Source organism: Gopherus evgoodei, chromosome 3, assembly GCF_007399415.2.
Source record: "Gopherus evgoodei ecotype Sinaloan lineage chromosome 3, rGopEvg1_v1.p, whole genome shotgun sequence".
NCBI lineage: Eukaryota > Metazoa > Chordata > Testudines > Testudinidae > Gopherus > Gopherus evgoodei.
The window spans coordinates 126,252,599-126,271,838 of NC_044324.1; the positions used below are offsets into that span (position 1 = coordinate 126,252,599).

Below are 19,240 nucleotides of genomic sequence, written 5' to 3' on the forward strand. Positions count from 1 at the left end.
GAATATTTAACAGTAAATGAATATAGTATTTCACACATTTTAGTGAGGGAGTGCGTAAAGAATGAAACTGCCAATAGCCAAACACATGCTACAGTAGCTGTTAGGATTAGGAGTCACATTCGGAAGAAAAAGTGGTTGAACTATAATCAAGCTCTTTCCAAAATTTCAGAATAGCTGGATAATGATCAATAATGAAATAGCCAACAACGTTGGCATTTGTGTTGCCTTTGGTTAGGCAACCACTGAGATGGACAGTGACAGATCTTACTTCTTGGAACTATTGGGGCAAATTCAACCCAAGAGTAACTCCAGTCAGGCAGCATGGGACTGAGATATACTTGGAAGTTTATCTTACAACCAGTGGATCAGATCCCTAGCTGGATAAATCATTGCAGTTCCACTGAAATAAATGGAGCAAAGCAGATTTGAACTAGCTGAGAATCTGGTCCACTATGCTTGGAAATGCATATGTTTAATGGAAGCTTAAATGTAGGGCTGTTGATTAATCACAGTTAACTCAGGCAATTAACTAAAAACAAATGAATCGCGATTAATCGCAGTTTTAATTGCACTGTTAAACATAGAATACCAATTGAAATTTATTAAATATTTTTCATGGTTTTCTACATTTTCAAATATATTGATTTCAATTACAACACAGAATACAAAGTGTATAGTACTCACTTTATATTATTACTTTTGATTACAAATATTTGTAAAAATTATAAACAAAAGAAACAGTATTTTTCAATTCACCGCATGCAAGTACTGTAGTACAATCTCTTTGTCATGAAATCTACTTACAAATGTAGATTTTTTTTGGTTACATGTCTGCACTCAAAAACAAAACAATGAAAACTTTAGAGCCTACAAGTCTACTCAGACCTACTTCTCGTTCAGCCAATCGCTCAGAAAAACAAGTTTGTTTACATTAACGGGAGATAATGCTGCCCACTTCTTATATATGATGTCACCAGAAAGTGAGAACAGGTGTTTTCATGGAGCTTTTGTAGCGGCATTGCAAGGTATTTATGTGCCAGATATGCTAAACATTCTTATGCCTCTTTATACTTGGGACACCGTTCCAGAACACATGCTTCTGTGCTGATGACACTCATGGAAAAAATAATGTGTTAATTAAATTTGTGACTGGACTCCTTGGGGGAGAATTGTATGTCTCCGGCTCTATTTTTCCCGCATTCTGCCATATATTTCATGTTATAGTAGTTTTGGATAATGACTTGGCACGTTTGTTCATTTTAAGAATACTTTTGCTGCAGATTTGACAGAACGCAAAGAAGGTACAAATGTGATATTTCTAAAGATAGCTACAGCTGTCGACACAAGGTTTAAGAATCTGAAGTGCTTTCCAAAACCTGAGAGGGATGAGGTGTAGAGCATGATTTCAGAAGTCTTAAAAAAGAGAAACATTCCAATGTGGAGACTACAGAACCTAAACCACCAAAAAAGTGGTGGCATTTGACGCAGATGATGATGAAAATGAACATGCTTCGGTCCGCACTGCTTTGGATTGTTATTGATCAGAACCAGTCATCAGCGCTGACATATGTCCCCTGGAATGGTGGTTAAAGTATGAAGGAAAATATAAATCTTTAGAGCATCTGGCATGTAAATATCTTGCGATATCAGCTACAACAGTGCCATGAGAACACCTGTTTTCACTTTCAGGTGATACTGTCAACAAGAAGTGGGCAACATTATCTCCTGCAAATGGAAACAAATTTGTTTTTCTGAGTGATTGGCTGAACAAGAAATAGGACTGAGTGGACTTGTCAGCTCTAAAAGTTTTACATTGTTTTATTTCGGAATGAAGTTATTTTCTGTACATAATTCTACATCTGTAAGGTCAACTTCCATGATAAAGAGATTGTACTACAGTACTTGTATTCGGTGAATTGAAAAATACTATTTTTTTTTGCTTTTTACAGTGCAAATATTTGTAATAAAAATAAATATAAAGTGAGCGCTATACACTTTATAATTGAAATCAATATATTTGAAAATGTAGAAAACATCAAAAATATTTAAATAAATGGTATTCCATTTAACAGTATGATTAATCACATGATTAATTGCACATTTAATTTTTGAATCGTGTGATTAATCATGATTAATTTTTTTTATTGCTTGGCAGCCCTACTTAAATTCTAAAGAAATTGTTGAGATCACAACATGGTGCATCCAATATTTTTTTGACAGTGAATGCCAGTTTCACCTGCACTCAGGCCTCTATAGCTGGGCTTGATAAGAGTTTTTGGTACTAACAGCCGGAACTATGTGAATTTACCAACAGTTTCACTAAATGTCACTGCCCAAGCTGAAATATTCACAAACTTGTGAAAATGTATTATATTTTTTCAAATGCAAAATGTCACATTTATTTTTCAGGATTTTCTCAATATTTCCATGGATCTTGATCTTTCCATTTTTACACAAATTTTGGCAAACCTTTTCTTATTTTCACCAGCAGAAATACTTATTGCATTGCCAATGAAAATCAAATTGGGCCATTCACTAAGATAAAGGCACTTCTTGACATATTCCTGTGGAGAAGGTGGGAAAATGTGAGACAAACATGGCAATTATGTTGCTTTCAAAAGGTTCTAGTACCTAGAGAACATGATTAATTTACAAGATTGTGCCTGTGGCTTAGAAATAAAAAATTCTATTGGCTAAATATGTCTGGAATCATTGTAATTACTTTGTATTATCAAGCCACTATTTTCTTTATTGGTAGGTATTTGTGTTCTCAGCAATGTTTAGTACTATTCTCCTGGTTATTATCCCATGGCAAGTTGAAATGTACAGTGCCCTTTGAGACTTAACATGAAATGTTGACAATGTAATGTAAAAATCGGATAAATTCTTATGGCAGAGAGGAAATACTAGGACTTGTTAAGAACATACTCTTCTTCAAGGGTAACTTCCACTTTTTTCACTTGTTCCTGGATTGACTTTGCCTGCTGTTGAAGGGATTGCTTGTTCTTTGAGCCCAGCTGTATCTCAGAGGAGTTCTTCACAAGATTCTCAGCCTGTGCTGCAATGGCTATCGTCTGTTTAGAAAGCTCCTGTAAAAAGGCATCATAGTTATTATGAAAAAAAAATGTTTTACATTTCCTGATCCTAAATTTATTGTTTTTTCTTCTCCTGTGAGGAGAGAGGGTGTTTCCATGATTATTCATATTTATTTGTGGTATGTGTAAAAACTCAAGACCTTTTTATTTTCACATTTCTATTCACAAATCCTCATTTTAGTTAACTATTCCGATCAAACTAAGGCAAGAAACTACTATGATATGACAATAATATTTCAATGTACTCAGTTAAAAGTCAGCGTACCAGATGGATTGTGAAGCAGTTTTATTAATGAAATTGCAGATGGCAGTGTGTCTAGAATATTCATTACATTTAATATATTTTAGGTGCTATAACCCCTACATATACGGTGCATTTATAGCTTCATGTAGCTTTTAGCTTCATGTTTTTCTATGTTTAGCATTATTTCCTTTCATACAAGATAATGGTGGATTGCTAGATTGACCAGATTTAGATACAATTTGGTATCATAGTCAACAGGGAAAGGTATAAGCACTGAGAAGAACAATACACTTAGCTAGGGGAAAAAGCAAGCACTATGGGCCCCAACCTGCCCCCATTTAAAGTCAGTACCAAAGCTCTGATTGACATCAATATAGGAAAAGGATCAGGCTTAGATAATATGAGTTGTGTTGTCAACACCAGAGGGAGAGCAGAAAGAAAAAAGAAAGAGGATTTAGAGAGAGAAAAAAGGAAATAACTAGTGCAGTGTTATGCTGAATGTGAGAAAAAAAATCAACTAATTTGGTGAACTGACTTCAAAATTACTTGCAGCAACAGGCTGTTGCTGTACACGCTGTAGAGAAAAAACACATATCAGAGACATAATCTCCAGACAGTGTGAGAGGGAAGTGAATAGTTTTGTTCATATCTACCCTTAAATTTATAATACTTGTTTTAAGTAAACTAGTAAAGCTCAGGCAATTACTTTACTCTCCATATATGTGCTTCACTGGCAGATATATTCATTTCAGTGGTGAAATTATCATTTAACTCCTGAAGGCATTATACTGTCTCCAACCTGCATTCACAGCTTCGACAGACATTAATGGGAGCTTGGAAGTGGTGTAGCTCGAAAGTTTGTCCCTTCCACCAACAGAAGTAGGTCCAATATAAGATATGACTTCACCTACCTAGTCTCTCTCATTAATGGAGAACCATACAAAGATCAAAAGACAACTTTTGGCACTACCTGTTAACAAATAAGAACAGTGTCACAATTCCACTAATTCACACAGTGGTATTTATACCTTTGTCTGATCCAGTTCTGATGAGAGGCTCTCTAAACTGCTAAAGCTTAAGATCCGTTCAAGTGCAGAGCTTGCTTGCTTAAGATATTTGACTACTGTTTCTTTGTCTCTTTCAAATTGTTCCCATTTGTTTACTGTGACCTACCAAAAAAAAAAAGACAACAACAGAAAAGAGGTCAAAGGTTACAGACCTGAATGCAAAATACAGCCATCTTTTTTTCCCCTCTTTCAGAACCCCAGCTACACTACAGACACAACCATCTAGGAGACAGTTACGGTCTGGTTGAACCCTGGCATGTGTTCTCTTTTGTTGCATAGAAAAGCACAGTTCTCTCTAGTACATTTCTCTCCGGATTTTAAGCACGTATCTGAACCTACTAAATCCTCAAGGCTATATAAGTAAAGGTGGAAGGACTGGATCTCTGCTCAATGGTACCTATAGAATTAGAAAAAAATTTGGTTAAAACAACCTAAACAGGCAAAACGGTAATTGTATTAATACCAAGCTGAATATAGAGAGCTATCTGTTCTGTTTATCTAACCTAAATTTTGGTTAACATGTGGCATTTGATTATTAGCTACTCCACATTTAGAACCCAACCTAGTATCATCAGTGTAATGAATATTTCCTTGAAGTGTCAAGTTTCTGAAATAAACTGAAGCCCCTATTAAGACTTGGCAGAAGGTGGACCTTTTAGAAATATCCTAATTTGCTTCCACCAATAATTACAATTAAGACATCTTCTAATACTCTGCAATGTCAACCACATAGTTTTAACCTATCATAACAGGAAATAACCGTGGTGTCTTCAAACCTCCAAGTAAAATGACAAATCCAATGGCATGATCACCCTTGAGCAGCAAAAACTGAAGGGCGGGTGTAGTTTGGTGAATTGATCTTAGGGTCAGGGATCAGGAGGGAGTCAGTGATTTGCTCTGTGAGTCATTTAATTTCTCTTCGCCTCTGTTTTCCCATCTGTGAAATTCGGATATTTCATATAGCAGTTGTGAGGTTTAATTGTTTCTGCAGTGCTGTATATATGGTAGGTATTATTATCGAATGCAACCTAAATAATTTCACTACAGTGCAGTATCACCCTTCATGAATAAATATGCCACATAATCCCCATCTGAAAACAAATTCATAGGCATTTTGTTTATTAAATGAGAATTAACATAGTCAGTTAGGACTGAGCTAGAAGCTAATAAAAAATTAAATGATGTACTATAATCCAAAAGGGTTCCCACATTTGGCTCAAACAAGGAAAGAAAAGTATCAGGAGGATGGCTGGGTTCTGACTGTGAAGTTCCCACATACCAAGTTTCAAAGGTGAGAAACTGATCACAGGTTTGTTAAAAATGTTAAAATGTAGAGAAAATGCAACTCTCATCAGATGGATACAAGAGCAAGTTAAAGAAAAGGGCATTGACCTGTTAACACTGGAATAAGTAGAAAGTTGTCAATCCTATAACTAAATTACATGAAAAAATGGGAAAACACAATACAGAATACTCATTTCTGTAATGTTACATGCAGAACACTCACCTGTAATTTTTCTTCCCGTTTCTCCATATTCTGCTGCATGTTTTCTAATGTACTTTCCAGCTTCTGTAAATCTTCTTGCACTGTGCTAGGCAGTCCTCCTTCAATCTGCAGCTGCTTAGCTCGCGCAATCTGCTGTTGAACATCTTGCCTCTTTGCACAGAGCCTCTTTGTCCTTTGCTAGAAGCATTTATTCAAGAGGATTGATACAAATTTAAATGATTCTTAGTTAAGTGTTGAAAACAGGCACATCAGTAACACACGCACAGCTTTCTGTATGTGTATATCTATACAAATGAATAACAGACAAAGGGCTACACTATCTCCTCCCTGAATAGAAAGAGAGTCAGAAGGTGAGGACACATGGAGCCTTTTTGCCCTGCTTGTGCACCCACACAGAAGGCAGGCATAAGCTGGCTACCAAGTAGTGAGTCATGGCTGGAGGCTGGCTCACGCTGCTTCACTACTCCTTGCCTCCACAGCACCTTTGGTTGTGTTGTGAACATGGCAGTAGCCCTGCTCCTTCTCTGTGTCACTCACCAGATGCAGAGCAGCACTGAGGGAAGTACACTGTACAGCCACACAGCCAGCAAACAGCAAATGCCAAAGCTCCACCCTCTTGCATGTCAGTGTCCCACCCACCTCCAGCCTCGGACATGTCCCTTTGCTGGGGTTTATGAAGGAATCCTCAGAAAGCAGCCTGCAGCTGTCTGTCTCAGTTCTCTTCTGAGTGCAGCAAGTTCCAGGACTTTTAAAGACCCCATTTGTACCACTGCCCGCATCTGCCATACAGGGGCCGGGACAGGGTGAGAATTTCACCCATGACTCTTCCTGGCTTATGAAAGGATAAACCTGCCAAGTCTCTGTGAGTAGTGCTCCTCTTCCTGCCTCTCTCAGATTGGCTCAGGTTTGCGGAGCCTTAAAACCCCAGCACATACAGCAACTATAACACAGATGTAGTTTTTTACAAATATGACACGTGCTGTATAGAAACAGAGCTACAACACAGCATCCTCTGGTTAGATAACAAGGCACATCCAACTGTGCAGAAAGATGAATTAATAAACACCATTTACACCATGCACCGACACTGATAATAATGTGATTCTTATTAAGGAAGCCCCAGAGTGACTGTCACAGAATAAAGCCTTATTCTACGGCCTGTAATAGAACATACCCTCAACCTTTATTAATTACTAATAGTAGTAGTAGTAGTAGTAGTATTTGTTGCTATGATTGAAGTGAACAGGAACAGTTAGCATAGATTCACCAAGGGCAACTCATGCCTGACTAACCTAATTCACTTCTATGATGAGATAACTTGGCTCTGATGATGAGAGAAAAGCAGTGTATGTATTATTTCTTGACTTTAGCAAAGCTTTTGATACAGTCTCCCACAGTATCCTTGCCAGCACGTTAAAGAAGTATGGGATGGATGAATGAACTATAAGGTGGATAGAAAGCTGGCTAAATCATCGGGCTCATCGGGTAGTGATCAATGGCGCCACATCTAGTTGGCAGCCAGTATCAAGTGGAATGCCCCAAGGGTGAGTCCTGGGGCCAGTTTTGTTCAATATCTTCATTAATGATCTGGAGGACGGCGTGGACTGCACCCTCAGCAAGTTTGCAGATGACACTAAACTGGGAGGAGTGGTAGATACGCTGGAGAGTAGAGATAGGATACAGAGGGACCTAGACAAATTAGAGGATTGGGCCAAAAGAAATCTGATGAGGTTCAACAAGGACAAGTGCAGAGTCCTGCACTTAGGACGGAAGAATACCATGAACTGCTACAGATTAGGGACTGAGTGGGTAGGCAGGAGTTCTGCAGAAAAGGACCTAGGGGTTACAGCAGACAAGAAGCTGGATATGTGTCAACAGTGTGCCCTTGTTGCCAAGAAGGCTAACAGAATTTTGGGTTGTATAAGTAGGAGCACTGCCAGCAGATCGAGGGACGTGATCTTTCCCCTCTATTTGGCAATGGTGAGGTCTCTTCTGGAGTACTCTGTCCAGTTTTGGGCTCCACACTACATAATTTATAAGGAGAGGCTGAGGGGACTGAGATTATTTAGTCTGCAGAAGAAAAGAATGAGGGGGGATTTGATAGCTGCTTCAACTACCTGAAAGGGGGTTCCAAAGAGGATGGATCTAGACTGTTCTCAGTGGTAGCAGATGACAGAACAAGGAGTAATGGTCTCAAATTGCAGTGGGGGAGGTTTAGGTTGGATATTAGGAAAAACTTTTTCACAAGGCGGGTGGTGAAGCACTGGAATGGGTTACTTAGGGAGGTGGTGGATTCTCCTTCCTTAGAGGTTTTTAAGGTCAGGCTTGACAAAGCCCTGGTTGGAATGATTTAGTTGGGGATTGGTCCTTCTTTGAGCAGGCGGTTGGACTATATGACTTTTTGAGGTCCCTTCCAACCCTGATATTCTATGATTCTATGAAAACAGTGATGTGTGTAACTATTGCATAATTGGGTTCACTGTCTGTTAAGATTTAAAAAAACTTTTCTTTATTCTGTTTACCTGCAATCACTTAAAATAAGAACCTATTACTGCAGTAGCTGAGCACCTGATTTGGTGAAAATATGACATCTTGTATTACATATCAATTAATGTTAACTACACAAAACAGCTTCTTATAGTTTTACACAGTCAACCAGAATATTAAGGACAAATTCTGCCTTCAGTTATATACACTCATGTAACTGAAGGCAGAATCTAGCCCTCAATATTAAAAATATTAATTGTGCAAATCGAAACATTGGGTTAATTGAACCATGGCAATATAATGTCATCAAACCAAATTCTGTTACTGGAGGCACAGTACTGGAAAAAATGACTGCAGTAAAGAATTCCTCCAATTACACTAACAACAATCAGATCAGAATCTTAGCCTTTAAAAATGGCAATGCTCGTAGAGTGCACCTTGTCAAAAATTTCAACCTTTGGCACCTAAATAAAAATGATCTGATTTCCACTTTCTGGAACGCAAGTGAATTCAATGAGAGCTGCAGGTGCTCATTACCACTGAAAATCTGGCTATTTTTATTTAGGGCACCCAGGTTTGAAAATCTTGGTCTCTTTATTTCAAAACAAAGTAAATGCCATCATTATAAACTATTATCACTTAGGTCATGTCTACACTAGCACTTATGTCGGCAAAACTTTTGCCGCTCCGGGGTCTGACAAAAAAACCCCACCCCTTTGAGCGACATAAGTTTTGCCAGCATAAGCGCTCATGTGCACAGCGCTATGTCTCTCATTGAGCTGATTTTATTATGTCGACGGGAGAGCTCTCTCCCATCAGCATAACGTAGCTATATGAGCACTCTTACAGAAGCACTATTTCCCTACGCTGGGCTATACTTTTTACCTGACATTGTCACATTAAATACACTGCAGTACACCATAGGAGAAGCTACACAAACACTCTATGCTTGTCAATGATACAAACTCCACATTACAAGTATATCAAATCTGGGTATGACCAGTGTCCTACCTGATGATGCAGAAGCAGTTGTTGAGCCTGTAATAAGCTTTCTGTATCTAAGATTTTCTCAGCCTCGACTTGGGCTTCTTTTGAGTTGGTAATTAGTTCTTCTAGGGCACTTTTTACTTCTTCTTTGTATTGGACACAATCCCCAACAGTGCTTAACATCTTCTCAATCTATATTTATGGACAAAATTGAAATATGCAATAGCTGAACAGGGTTAATTTACATTTGGGGTATTTTTTGTAACACATGATAATTGTCTGTAATGCAAAACCCATACACCTCCAGGTCGTTTAGGACCTCCTTTTTGCTTTGTATTTAATGAAAAACTAAAAACATTCATAGCCCTAAAACATGACAATCCTACCCTAATTTCCATCTGTTTGCAATGTCTTTGTAATACTTTATGGGTCATATCTTCAAGTGGTATAAATTGTCATAACTTCACTTATTTCAGATCAGTTATGACAATTTACACAATTTGAGTATCTCTCTCACTGTATTATTTGTACTTCCTATTAGCCTAGCATTCATCAACAATTCTACAATAATATATCAGTGGAAGAAAATACAAATATAAGATGTAGTTAGTCAGAAAACAGATTTCAGTTTTTAGGAATGTGTGAAATATTTCAGACAGATTAAGAATCAACAGAACCTTCACTCTAAATTTGAGGACAACATAAAGCCAAACCATATTTAGGTTCTGAAAAAGTTTAGTAACATTTCCTGGGTTTGTTTTAAATGTTCATGGATCTCTGCTTTTCTTGGCTCTTGCTGTTGGGTGAGACAAGAGGTAAATTCACTTAAATACCATGAAAAGTTATATTATGCAGTATTTCCAACCCTCTGGAAATCAGGACATTATGAACCAACAGTTTTCACAAAATTTCAAGCCCAACCTTCACACCAAGGAAAATTAAATTAAGTTTGAATAAATACTTGGAGCCTGTATAAATCTGGAACAATTACAATGATGTAAGAAGGTCTCTGCAAGAGACTGCAGTGAAAGTGCCACTAGAGTCTCCATCCTGATTTTCATCTTCCTCCTAACAAGGACATCCCCAAACTCCTCCTAGTCTCTCTTATGAAAAATATGGAGTAGAGTCTTGAGAGGCAGGCTCAATTGCCTCTAGATCTAAGAGGAGCACAATTTATTCAGAACAGTTTGATGCTTCTTGTTGTTTGTCAAAGCTAGATGGGAAATAGATAAGAGCTGTGAGGGTATCCTTGTGTCTGAGGTTGACAGGGTCCATAAACTTAAGTGAGATACCCTGCCTATTTTTGGAAGAAACAGGCCCTTGAACAATCACACTGACAAAGGCTATATCCTATTCCTGAATCTAGTCTTCTACTGGTGTTTTGTGCACAGATTCTGCCCCTGGAATGTGAAGAGTCTCTCCTTGGGTTAAGAATGAAAGGATCTTCTACCTTTGTATGAGAGCTTGTAGTCCTTTGAGCTTGTAGGAGAGCCTGTAGTACTTTGAGGGCTTCATTACAGTAGATAGCTCACACTATGGCTTATCTGCATTGTCAGTCACCACCTTAACAATCATTTCCTCCTGAGATTTTTGAGGCACAGAGAATTTGCTATGAATAATTTGCTGCCCAGGTCAGAAGCCAGAGTCAGTGCCTGGACATTGAGTTTGCTGCCATGACTCTTGCTGGCAACTTTAAGAAATCTACAGATAAACTGGTATAAATATGACAGCCAGGAATATCTTCTATTGTATCAACTTACTTGAATTCATCATAGATCTGGAGATGAAAGCATTTTATATCATTATAAATATAAATATTTTGGCTCAGTAAAACTGGTGGTCACTAGAGAGCCCTTGGGGCAGCTGAAGAAGTTTTGAAGTCACTTCTGAGGATGACTTCCATCATCTAGTCTTCTGCAAGAATTATCTTGCCATTTTTCACAAATGGCCCTATTGCATCAGCTGTAAAATTCCAGGATGTGCCAAGTGATCCTTTCCCTTTACCTAGAGTTTCTCCCCTGTAACATATTTGATGAAGAAATGTAGGGGGTAGCAAAACTTTGTCATGCTGGCCACCACTTTCCTCCTTTTGGTTTGAAACATGTCCAGGGGAAAAAACTCCTCCTGCTTCTCTGGCTCAGAGTAATAGTCTGAAATCAAGAGTTTTCCCTCTTTAGAAAAGGAACTGGAGCTCATGGAAGTAGTTGAAGAGCTGGAGGGCTTTGGGGATTTTTTCTAGGGTCTCCTGTACATTTTTGGCTTTTTTCTCATCTTCTGCTTAATTTTTCACTTCCATGGCTATAATTCCTGCCTGAACATTGAGGGGTGGGGGAAATTTTCACCCTTTGTCTCTCAGAAACGCCAGCTTGAGACTCCTAAAGTATGAGCAGGTGCCTACTTCAGACATTTGGATCCCTTGCTTTGTCTGCCCCAGGCCATTTCCTTCACCTGTTTTCAACACAAGTCCAAAACCTTTACCACTTGGTACACGGGTTCATCCCCTTTGGTACAGGGATTCACAAGAGAAGGTTCCTCACCCTCTGCAATAACTGAGATTCTTTGAAATAGTGTCCCTGTGGATGCTCCACTTCAGGTGTTGGGTGTGTCCCTGCACCTTTGAGAGGAGAATTTCAGCAGCAGTGCTCATCTGAGTCGTGCATGTGCTCTCCCCATGTCGTGTCATTGTCAGTGCCTATCTAGCACCGTACAACCAGACCTCCTTCAGTTACTTTCTTATTCTTCAAGAAGTGTCCCTGTGGGTTCTCTACTTCAGGTGACTGTCGAGCAGTGCCCCTTGTTGGACAGAAGGGGCTTTGGAGTTGCGTAAGTCCTACCAGTACATCCGATCTTGAGCTCTGATTTATCACACAGTGTTTTGTTAACCTCTCTGCGGAAGCCCAGGTGACCACTTTACATATGTCCTTGATTGGTACATTGTTGAGAAATGCTACTGAGGTTGATAATGACCGTAGAGTGGGTTCGCATCCCTGGTGGAGGTTATATGTCATGCTGTTGTTAACAAAGGTGAATACATCCAGAAATCTATTTGGACAGCCTCTGCTTGCAATAGACAATGATAACGCAGACAAATCTTTAGATAGTTCCAAAGTTCTGAGTCCGTGGGTGTGGGGCTGGCATTTGGGACTTTTGGAGCAGGGCGGCAGCCAGGATCCTGGGCAAGGGGCAGCAGCGGAGCCCCAGGCGTGCAGGCTGGCAGCAGAGTCCCGGGACTGGGCAGGCAGCGGAGTTTAAATGTTAATTGAATATATTATCAATAGGACTAATGCTTATCAGTTAACCAATTAACGTTTTACATATGTACATTGGACCCTGACAAATCTGCAGCATTTTCTGAGGTCTAAAATAGACCGTTCTTTTCCTGAGTTAAGAAGTAGTGGGAGAAAAAACCCTTCCCTCTGTGTTGCGATGGTATGTGTTCCAGGACACCCAGATGTGGGAGATGATTTACTTCTTGCTGTAGAAAGTGTTTGTGAGAGGGGTCCCTGAGGAGGGATGGTGGGGGCAGGGATTAATGCTATTGTATAGCCTGAAAGGATTATCTCCAGAACCCATTTCTCTGTGGTGATGGATTACCATACTGGGCATAAACAGGTCAACCGGTATCCAAAACAGGGGATGGTGTCAGTGCATAAGAATGGAGGAGGCTGGTGATGTTTTGAAGGCCCCTGTCTTTGCCTTTGTGTGTCGTAGTGCCTTAGTTCTGAGGTGTATGGGTGATCTCGTGCGCTGAGTGGGCTAGTATTGACCCTTTTTTCTTTTTGATGCAGGTGTCTATATATCCAGGGAGCAGAGTGTCACTCTCGAGTCTTTCAGAGTATGAAATGAGTCATCAGTTTTTGCCACGAACAGCTTCTGGCCATCAAATGGGAGGCCCTCGACAGTGGATTGTACCTCCGTTAGGAAGCCAGACAGGCGGAGCATGAAGCCTGGCACATAACTGTAGCAGTGGCCATGGAGCACACCGCTGTATCAGCAGAGAGATCACTTGATCATTACCTGTTAGGTTCACTCCCTCTGGGGCACCTGGCATTGGCCACGGTCGGTAGACACGATACTGTGCTGGATGGACCTTTGGTATGACCCAGTATGGCTGTTCTTACATTCTTATCAGCCACATCTAGAGAGGCCTGTAAGGAGGTTCTGGATAGGAGTTGGCCCTCTGAAATTATAGACTTAAATTGGTCTCTTTTGTTCTCTGGTATGATGTCAATAAATTCAGTGAGTTTGGAGTGTGGTTGTATTTTGCCATTAGGGCAGCATATCTGGCAATCCAGAACTGAAGAGTGGTGGATGAATAGGTCATGTGGCCAAAAAGATCCAAACGTTTCCGTTCTTTGTTGTATGGAGTGGATCTCTGTTGTTGTTGTCTGCCTTGTTAGTGAATTTGGTGCAGGGTGAGAAAATAAGAAGCCTAGTCCTTTAGAGGGAACATAGTATTTCTTATCCACTCTCTTGTAGGTGGGTAGTATCGTAGCTGGGGTCTGTCATACATTTTTGGCTGGTCCATTGGTGCACCATGTATGGGAAGTGCAATTTGAGATGAGGAGGATGTATGGAGAATGTCCAGTAGTTTGTGCTGGGACCCTGGAACCTCCTCTAGACAAATCTCTAGGATATCAGCGATTCTTTTAAAGAGTTCCTGGAAGGGTTTAAAATTGTCCACCACTGTGGGTGGCAGCAGCATTATGGCCTCGTCTGGCGATGAAGAAGGATGTTGGTGTTGTAACCTGTTCCCAGGCTTCTTCCTGTTCTTCAGCTCTCTCCTCAGGGGGCTCTGAAGGTGCAGCAACGGAGAGTGATGGGGGAGATCTAAGCCTCTCTCTGTATAGATTCGAGGGTTTGAGATACTGTCTCCTGTAGGCCCTCAGAGGTCCCAGTAGGGTCACTGAGTGGAAATGGCATAAGCAATGGCATCCATGAGAAGCCCCACCAGGTCTGGATATCATCCTTGTGGTGGGTTTTAGGCTGTACTGGTGGACCCAGAGTAGATTCTATGGGAGATGACTGCTAAGATAAGAAGACACCTTCCTCTTCAGTATCTTCTTCCTCACTAGAAAACGGAGGGGCCAGAGGTGAAGTGGGCTGATGTGGTGCTGGGGAATCATCAGTGCTCAAAAGACTTGATTCAGGCATTGATGAACCATGCAAAAGCAGTTCTGTTTGCAATGATTCATCAATAACCTTTTTCTCAGGCCAGAAAGTAGTGTCCTAGTACGCTGTCTCTTAGGGGCCAAAAACACCCACTGACTTGAGTGATACCAGAATTTGGTTGCACATCAGCCAGTAAGGACGGCAAGGGGCCCAACCACTTAGATCCTGATTCTGCCAATCTAGTTCATGTTAGATGTTCTTACTTTGGAGTGCAAGGATGTGATTTAGCCTAGGGGTTGCAACTGAAACCTGAGACTTCCAAACCTGAGAAACCCACATCACTAGGCTGTCAATGTGAAATGCCTGACAGTATTTAATTATAGCAAACTAATGTTCCTCTTTTAGATAAAAACTCCTAAAGCACTGCAGATATTCTGGATTCAGAAATGTTCATCTGAAGCAGAGAAAGATTCAGGAGTCTGCTGATCAGCTTTGTCAATATTTTTGTTTGTTAGACTCAAGGCTTTGCTGTATCTGGAATCTGAATGAATTTGGGTTGTTGTGTGCTTCTAGTGTAATTAAAAAAAACAGCAGGTCACTTAGTGTTGTGCAGCATGGCGGATGTCTCTACATATGATGCTGTAAATGTAGTGGCATTGTGTTTCTCATATTATACCTCAGCCAGCAAATGCAGGAGTCCCTTGAAATCGCTAGAAAGTTTAGATAACTCATCCTCCTTCTTTCTGGCTTCATCCTCAGCAGAAACCTCAGTCAGAACAGCAAGTCTAGATTTCAGCCAGTTGACATTTTCTCCTTGTTTGCTGATATCTTGTCGGATTATCTAACAAGAATCACAAATGTACGAGCTTAGAATCAATTAAATATACCAGCAAATAATACTCATGGGCAATTTGCTATGAATCCTATGGTTAGCAGCACAAAAGTATGTGTGTAAGAGTCTGTGTATTTTCCTTTGAAGACTGCAGGATAGTATTTTTCTCTAATTCCCATGGAGTCTGTCATGTTCTACACAGGGCTGAATCTTGCATTCCTTCCACAAGCAATACAGGATTGTCCCTTACTGATTACATTGCTGAAGCCTGTTTTTTTTCCTCCTATAGGCTAGCATTTTTGGTGCTCATTATCCACATGGTATATATTGTATATATTTTGACCATACAATATCCTGCATATATGTATCTAAAATAGGATTACATTGCATATTTTAAAGCAGGGATCGGCAACCATTGGTACGCGGCCTGCCAGAGTAAGCATCCTGGCGGCGGGTCGGGCTGGTTTATTTACCTGCTGTGTCCATAGGTTCGGCCAATCATGGCTCCCGCTGGCTGTGGTTCGCCATCCCAGGCCAATGGGGGCTGCAGAAAGTGGCGCGGGCCGAGGGATATGCTGGTTGCCGCTTCCCACCACCCCTATTGGCCAGAGCGGCGAATCGCGGCCAGTGGGAGCTGCGATCGGCTGAACCTGCCAATGCAGCAAGTAAACAAAGCATCCCGTCCTGTCGGGGGGCTTACCCTGGAGGGCTATGTGCCAAAGGTTGCCAATTCCTGTTTAAAAGAGTATGGGGATTAGCCAAATTAGCAACATTTTACTATGTTTTCTTCTATTTTCAGATACGTAGGGCAGAGTCACAAAGAAACTTTTTTAGAGTACTGATGGGTTCAACTCCCTTCTCCCCCTCAGGTGGCGGTTGACAGAACTGGCAGTCTCCCACATCTCAGGTGAATACGCTAGCCATTAAAAGTTAAGAGGGAGGTTCCCCCCCTCCATTTTGTATCAGTTTGTCTATAAGTGCCAAATTTGGAAGGTGAGGACTGAACACGCTTCCCGGGTGGGCAATTTAGGAGGAGGAACACTGATCTTCTCCTGGATTGTGCATTGCTCTGAGGCTTAGGCATCCAGACCCTTGGAGTGGGGCTGCCGTGATCTTGCTCAAAGGCAGAAACATAGGCACCCAGGGAACTTTTACTGCACAAATTTAGGTGCCTACAGGATTTGGTGACAGCTAGGGGGGGGTTCTGTGAATTCCACTGGTGCCTGATTTGGGGAGTTAGGTGCCTAAAACGGCAATAGGCACCTAAGTCCTTCAGTATAAAAGGTAAGTGAAGCACATTTTCCCTACATATAAAAACCCATGCTTTTAAAAAAATATTGATATGGTCATTTTAGGGACCAGTGGTAAAAAGCCTTTCCACACGTGAGAAGTCCCATTGACTAAAATGGAACTGCTCAGAGGTGTAAGGGCTGAAGGGCTATTTACCAAAAACACCACTATTTTGCCATCTTACAGCTATCTCTCAGACGTGTATACCTTCTCATCACATCATAATGAAGTCATTCAATGAGGTATTAGCACTTCAGTGCAGTGTTAATAAACTGGTACTTAAATCAGTCAACCTTGCCTTCTATGGCTGTAGAAATCACCTGCAAAATCCATGGGGAGTTCTGAATAAAACTGGATGGCATGGTATGGAAAGCACTGCGTTAGCTTTGACTGTCTTTCATTAAGTACCAAGAAATGGCTTTTATCTATAGGTGACTGCACAAGCTCTTCTACTGAACACAGCAGATGTGGAAATTAGGAATGACCCGAATAGAAACAAAATGTTTCTTATTATACCTTCATATTTTTTACAAGGTGAAGACTGCTAACAGCGCAAGAAATCTCCCTGCTGCTTGTTAAAGAAGCCACAGTTATTTATAGAATGTAATAAAGATTTTAATTATAATTTTAGTTAATAATTTAATTTTTATTATTAACTCTGATTTTCCCTAGAGTATTATTTGTTGAATAATATTTCAAATTATATAAGCATCTATATACTTTTTTAAAATTTCTAAAATAGCAATTCTTTCCCATTTCATTCACTTTTTCCCAACTGTTTATGTCTCTAGGCTAGTGCTAATAAGAGGATATAGCAGAGTCATGCCATCAATCCTCTGACTTGTGCGCTTTTTCAAGGTCACTCAAATTCCTTTTCTCGGCATAGATATGCCTTATAATCTGCTAATTACTTGCAAGAACCTCAAGAAACTGTACTAATTTGTAGTCCTGTTTTCCCTTCTACTGTAAAAAAGAAAAAGGGTCAAATTCTGTTCCGATATACATCCTGAGTTATTAACATCAATGAATTTAATCAAAGGTTCAGATCCTCAGCTACTCTACCAGCTCCCTCCTCTTAAAGAGCTTAATGCTCTCAAAGGGGGTGGGGAAAGACTGGATAATTTCCATCTCAAAACACTGAAAGAACTGGCTTGATAGATTGCTAGCCTGATAGTAAGGATTTTTAATACTTCTGTCTATTCAGGGGTAGTGCCATACGACGGCATCACAGTTAACGTCATAGATATATTTAAGAAAAGGAAAAAAGTGATTCTGGCAATTACAGATCTATTAGTCTGACCTCAGTTGTTTGCAAGGCTTTAGAACAAATTGTGAAGAATAATTAAATTCATGGAGGCAAATGGAAAAGGGGATATAATGCAATATGGGTTTACCAAAGACAGACTATGCCTAACTAACCTGATTTCCTTCTTTGAGGAAAAAAAACTGATTTTATAATAAGGGAAGTGCAGTAAAACTAATATTTTTATACTTTAGGAAAGCATTTGACATGATTCCACATGGGAAATTATTAGTTAAATTAGGGAAGGTAGGGGTCAAGAGAAGTAGTGTAAGGTGGGAAAGGAACTGGCTAACGGAGATAAGACAACACGTTCTACTGAAAGGTGAATTACCAGACTGGAGGGAGATTACTAGTGGAGATCCTAAAGGACCAGTCTTGGGACCAATCTTATTTAATATTTTTGTTAATGACCTTGGCACAAAAAGTGTGCACTAATGAAATGTGCTGATGATACAAAGTTGAGAGGCACCATCAATCCAGAGGAGGGTGGGAATATTACACAGAAAGAGCTGGATGACCTTGAAGCCTGGAATAACAGAAATGGGATGAAATTCAATACTACAAAGTGTAAGGTCTTAGGCTCTAATAATAAGAATTTCTGCTACAAGCTGATGGCTCATCAGTTGGAAATCACAGGATAGAAGATAGACTAGGTGTGTGGGTCTATCACAGGATGACTATGAGCCACTAATGTGATGCAGCTGTGAAAAAGACAAATGCAGTCCTAAGATTATCAGGCTAGGCATTTCCACTAGGGATAGAGGAGTATTAATGTCATTGTATAAGACCGGGGTAAGACCTCATGTGGAATATTGTGTACAGTTCTGGTCACCCATGTTCAAGAAAGATGACTTTAAACTGGAACAGGTGCAGAGAAGGGCTACTAGGATGATCAGCGATATGGAGGGCCTGTCTTCTGGGAGGAGACTGGAAGAGTTTGGCTTTGTTTAGTCTAGCAAAAAGAAGGTTAAGAGGGGACAGTCAACATGGTTTCTGTAAAGGGAAATCGTGTCTTACTAATCTATTAGAGTTCTTTGAAGGGGTCAACAAACATGTGGACAAGGGTGATCCAGTGGACCTAGTATACTTAGATTTCCAGAAAGCCTTTGACAAGGTCCCTCACCAAAGGCTCTTACATAAATTAAGCTGTCATGGGATAAAAGGGAAGGTCCTTTCATGGACTGAGAACTTGTTAAAAGACAGGGAACAAAGGGTAGGAATTAATGGTAAATTCTCAGAATGGAGAGGGGTAGCTAGTGGTGTTCCCCAAGGGTCAGTTCTAGGACCAATTCTATTCAATTTATTCATAAATGATC

At 40.2% G+C, this 19,240-nt stretch overlaps 1 protein-coding gene across 1 annotated transcript in view; it reads right to left on the reverse strand.

Annotated features, from left to right (window-relative positions):
- SYNE1 (spectrin repeat containing nuclear envelope protein 1) overlaps positions 1-19,240 on the reverse strand; it is a 402,501-nt gene that overhangs the window by 291,875 nt on the left and 91,386 nt on the right. Inside the window, exons 27-31 of the mRNA XM_030556596.1 lie at positions 15,176-15,340; positions 9,412-9,579; positions 5,914-6,090; positions 4,368-4,508; positions 2,929-3,089 (exon numbers count right to left, since the gene is read on the reverse strand). Of these exons, the coding sequence (XP_030412456.1) occupies positions 2,929-3,089; positions 4,368-4,508; positions 5,914-6,090; positions 9,412-9,579; positions 15,176-15,340 (812 nt within the window). The remainder of the gene's footprint in view (positions 1-2,928; positions 3,090-4,367; positions 4,509-5,913; positions 6,091-9,411; positions 9,580-15,175; positions 15,341-19,240) is intronic.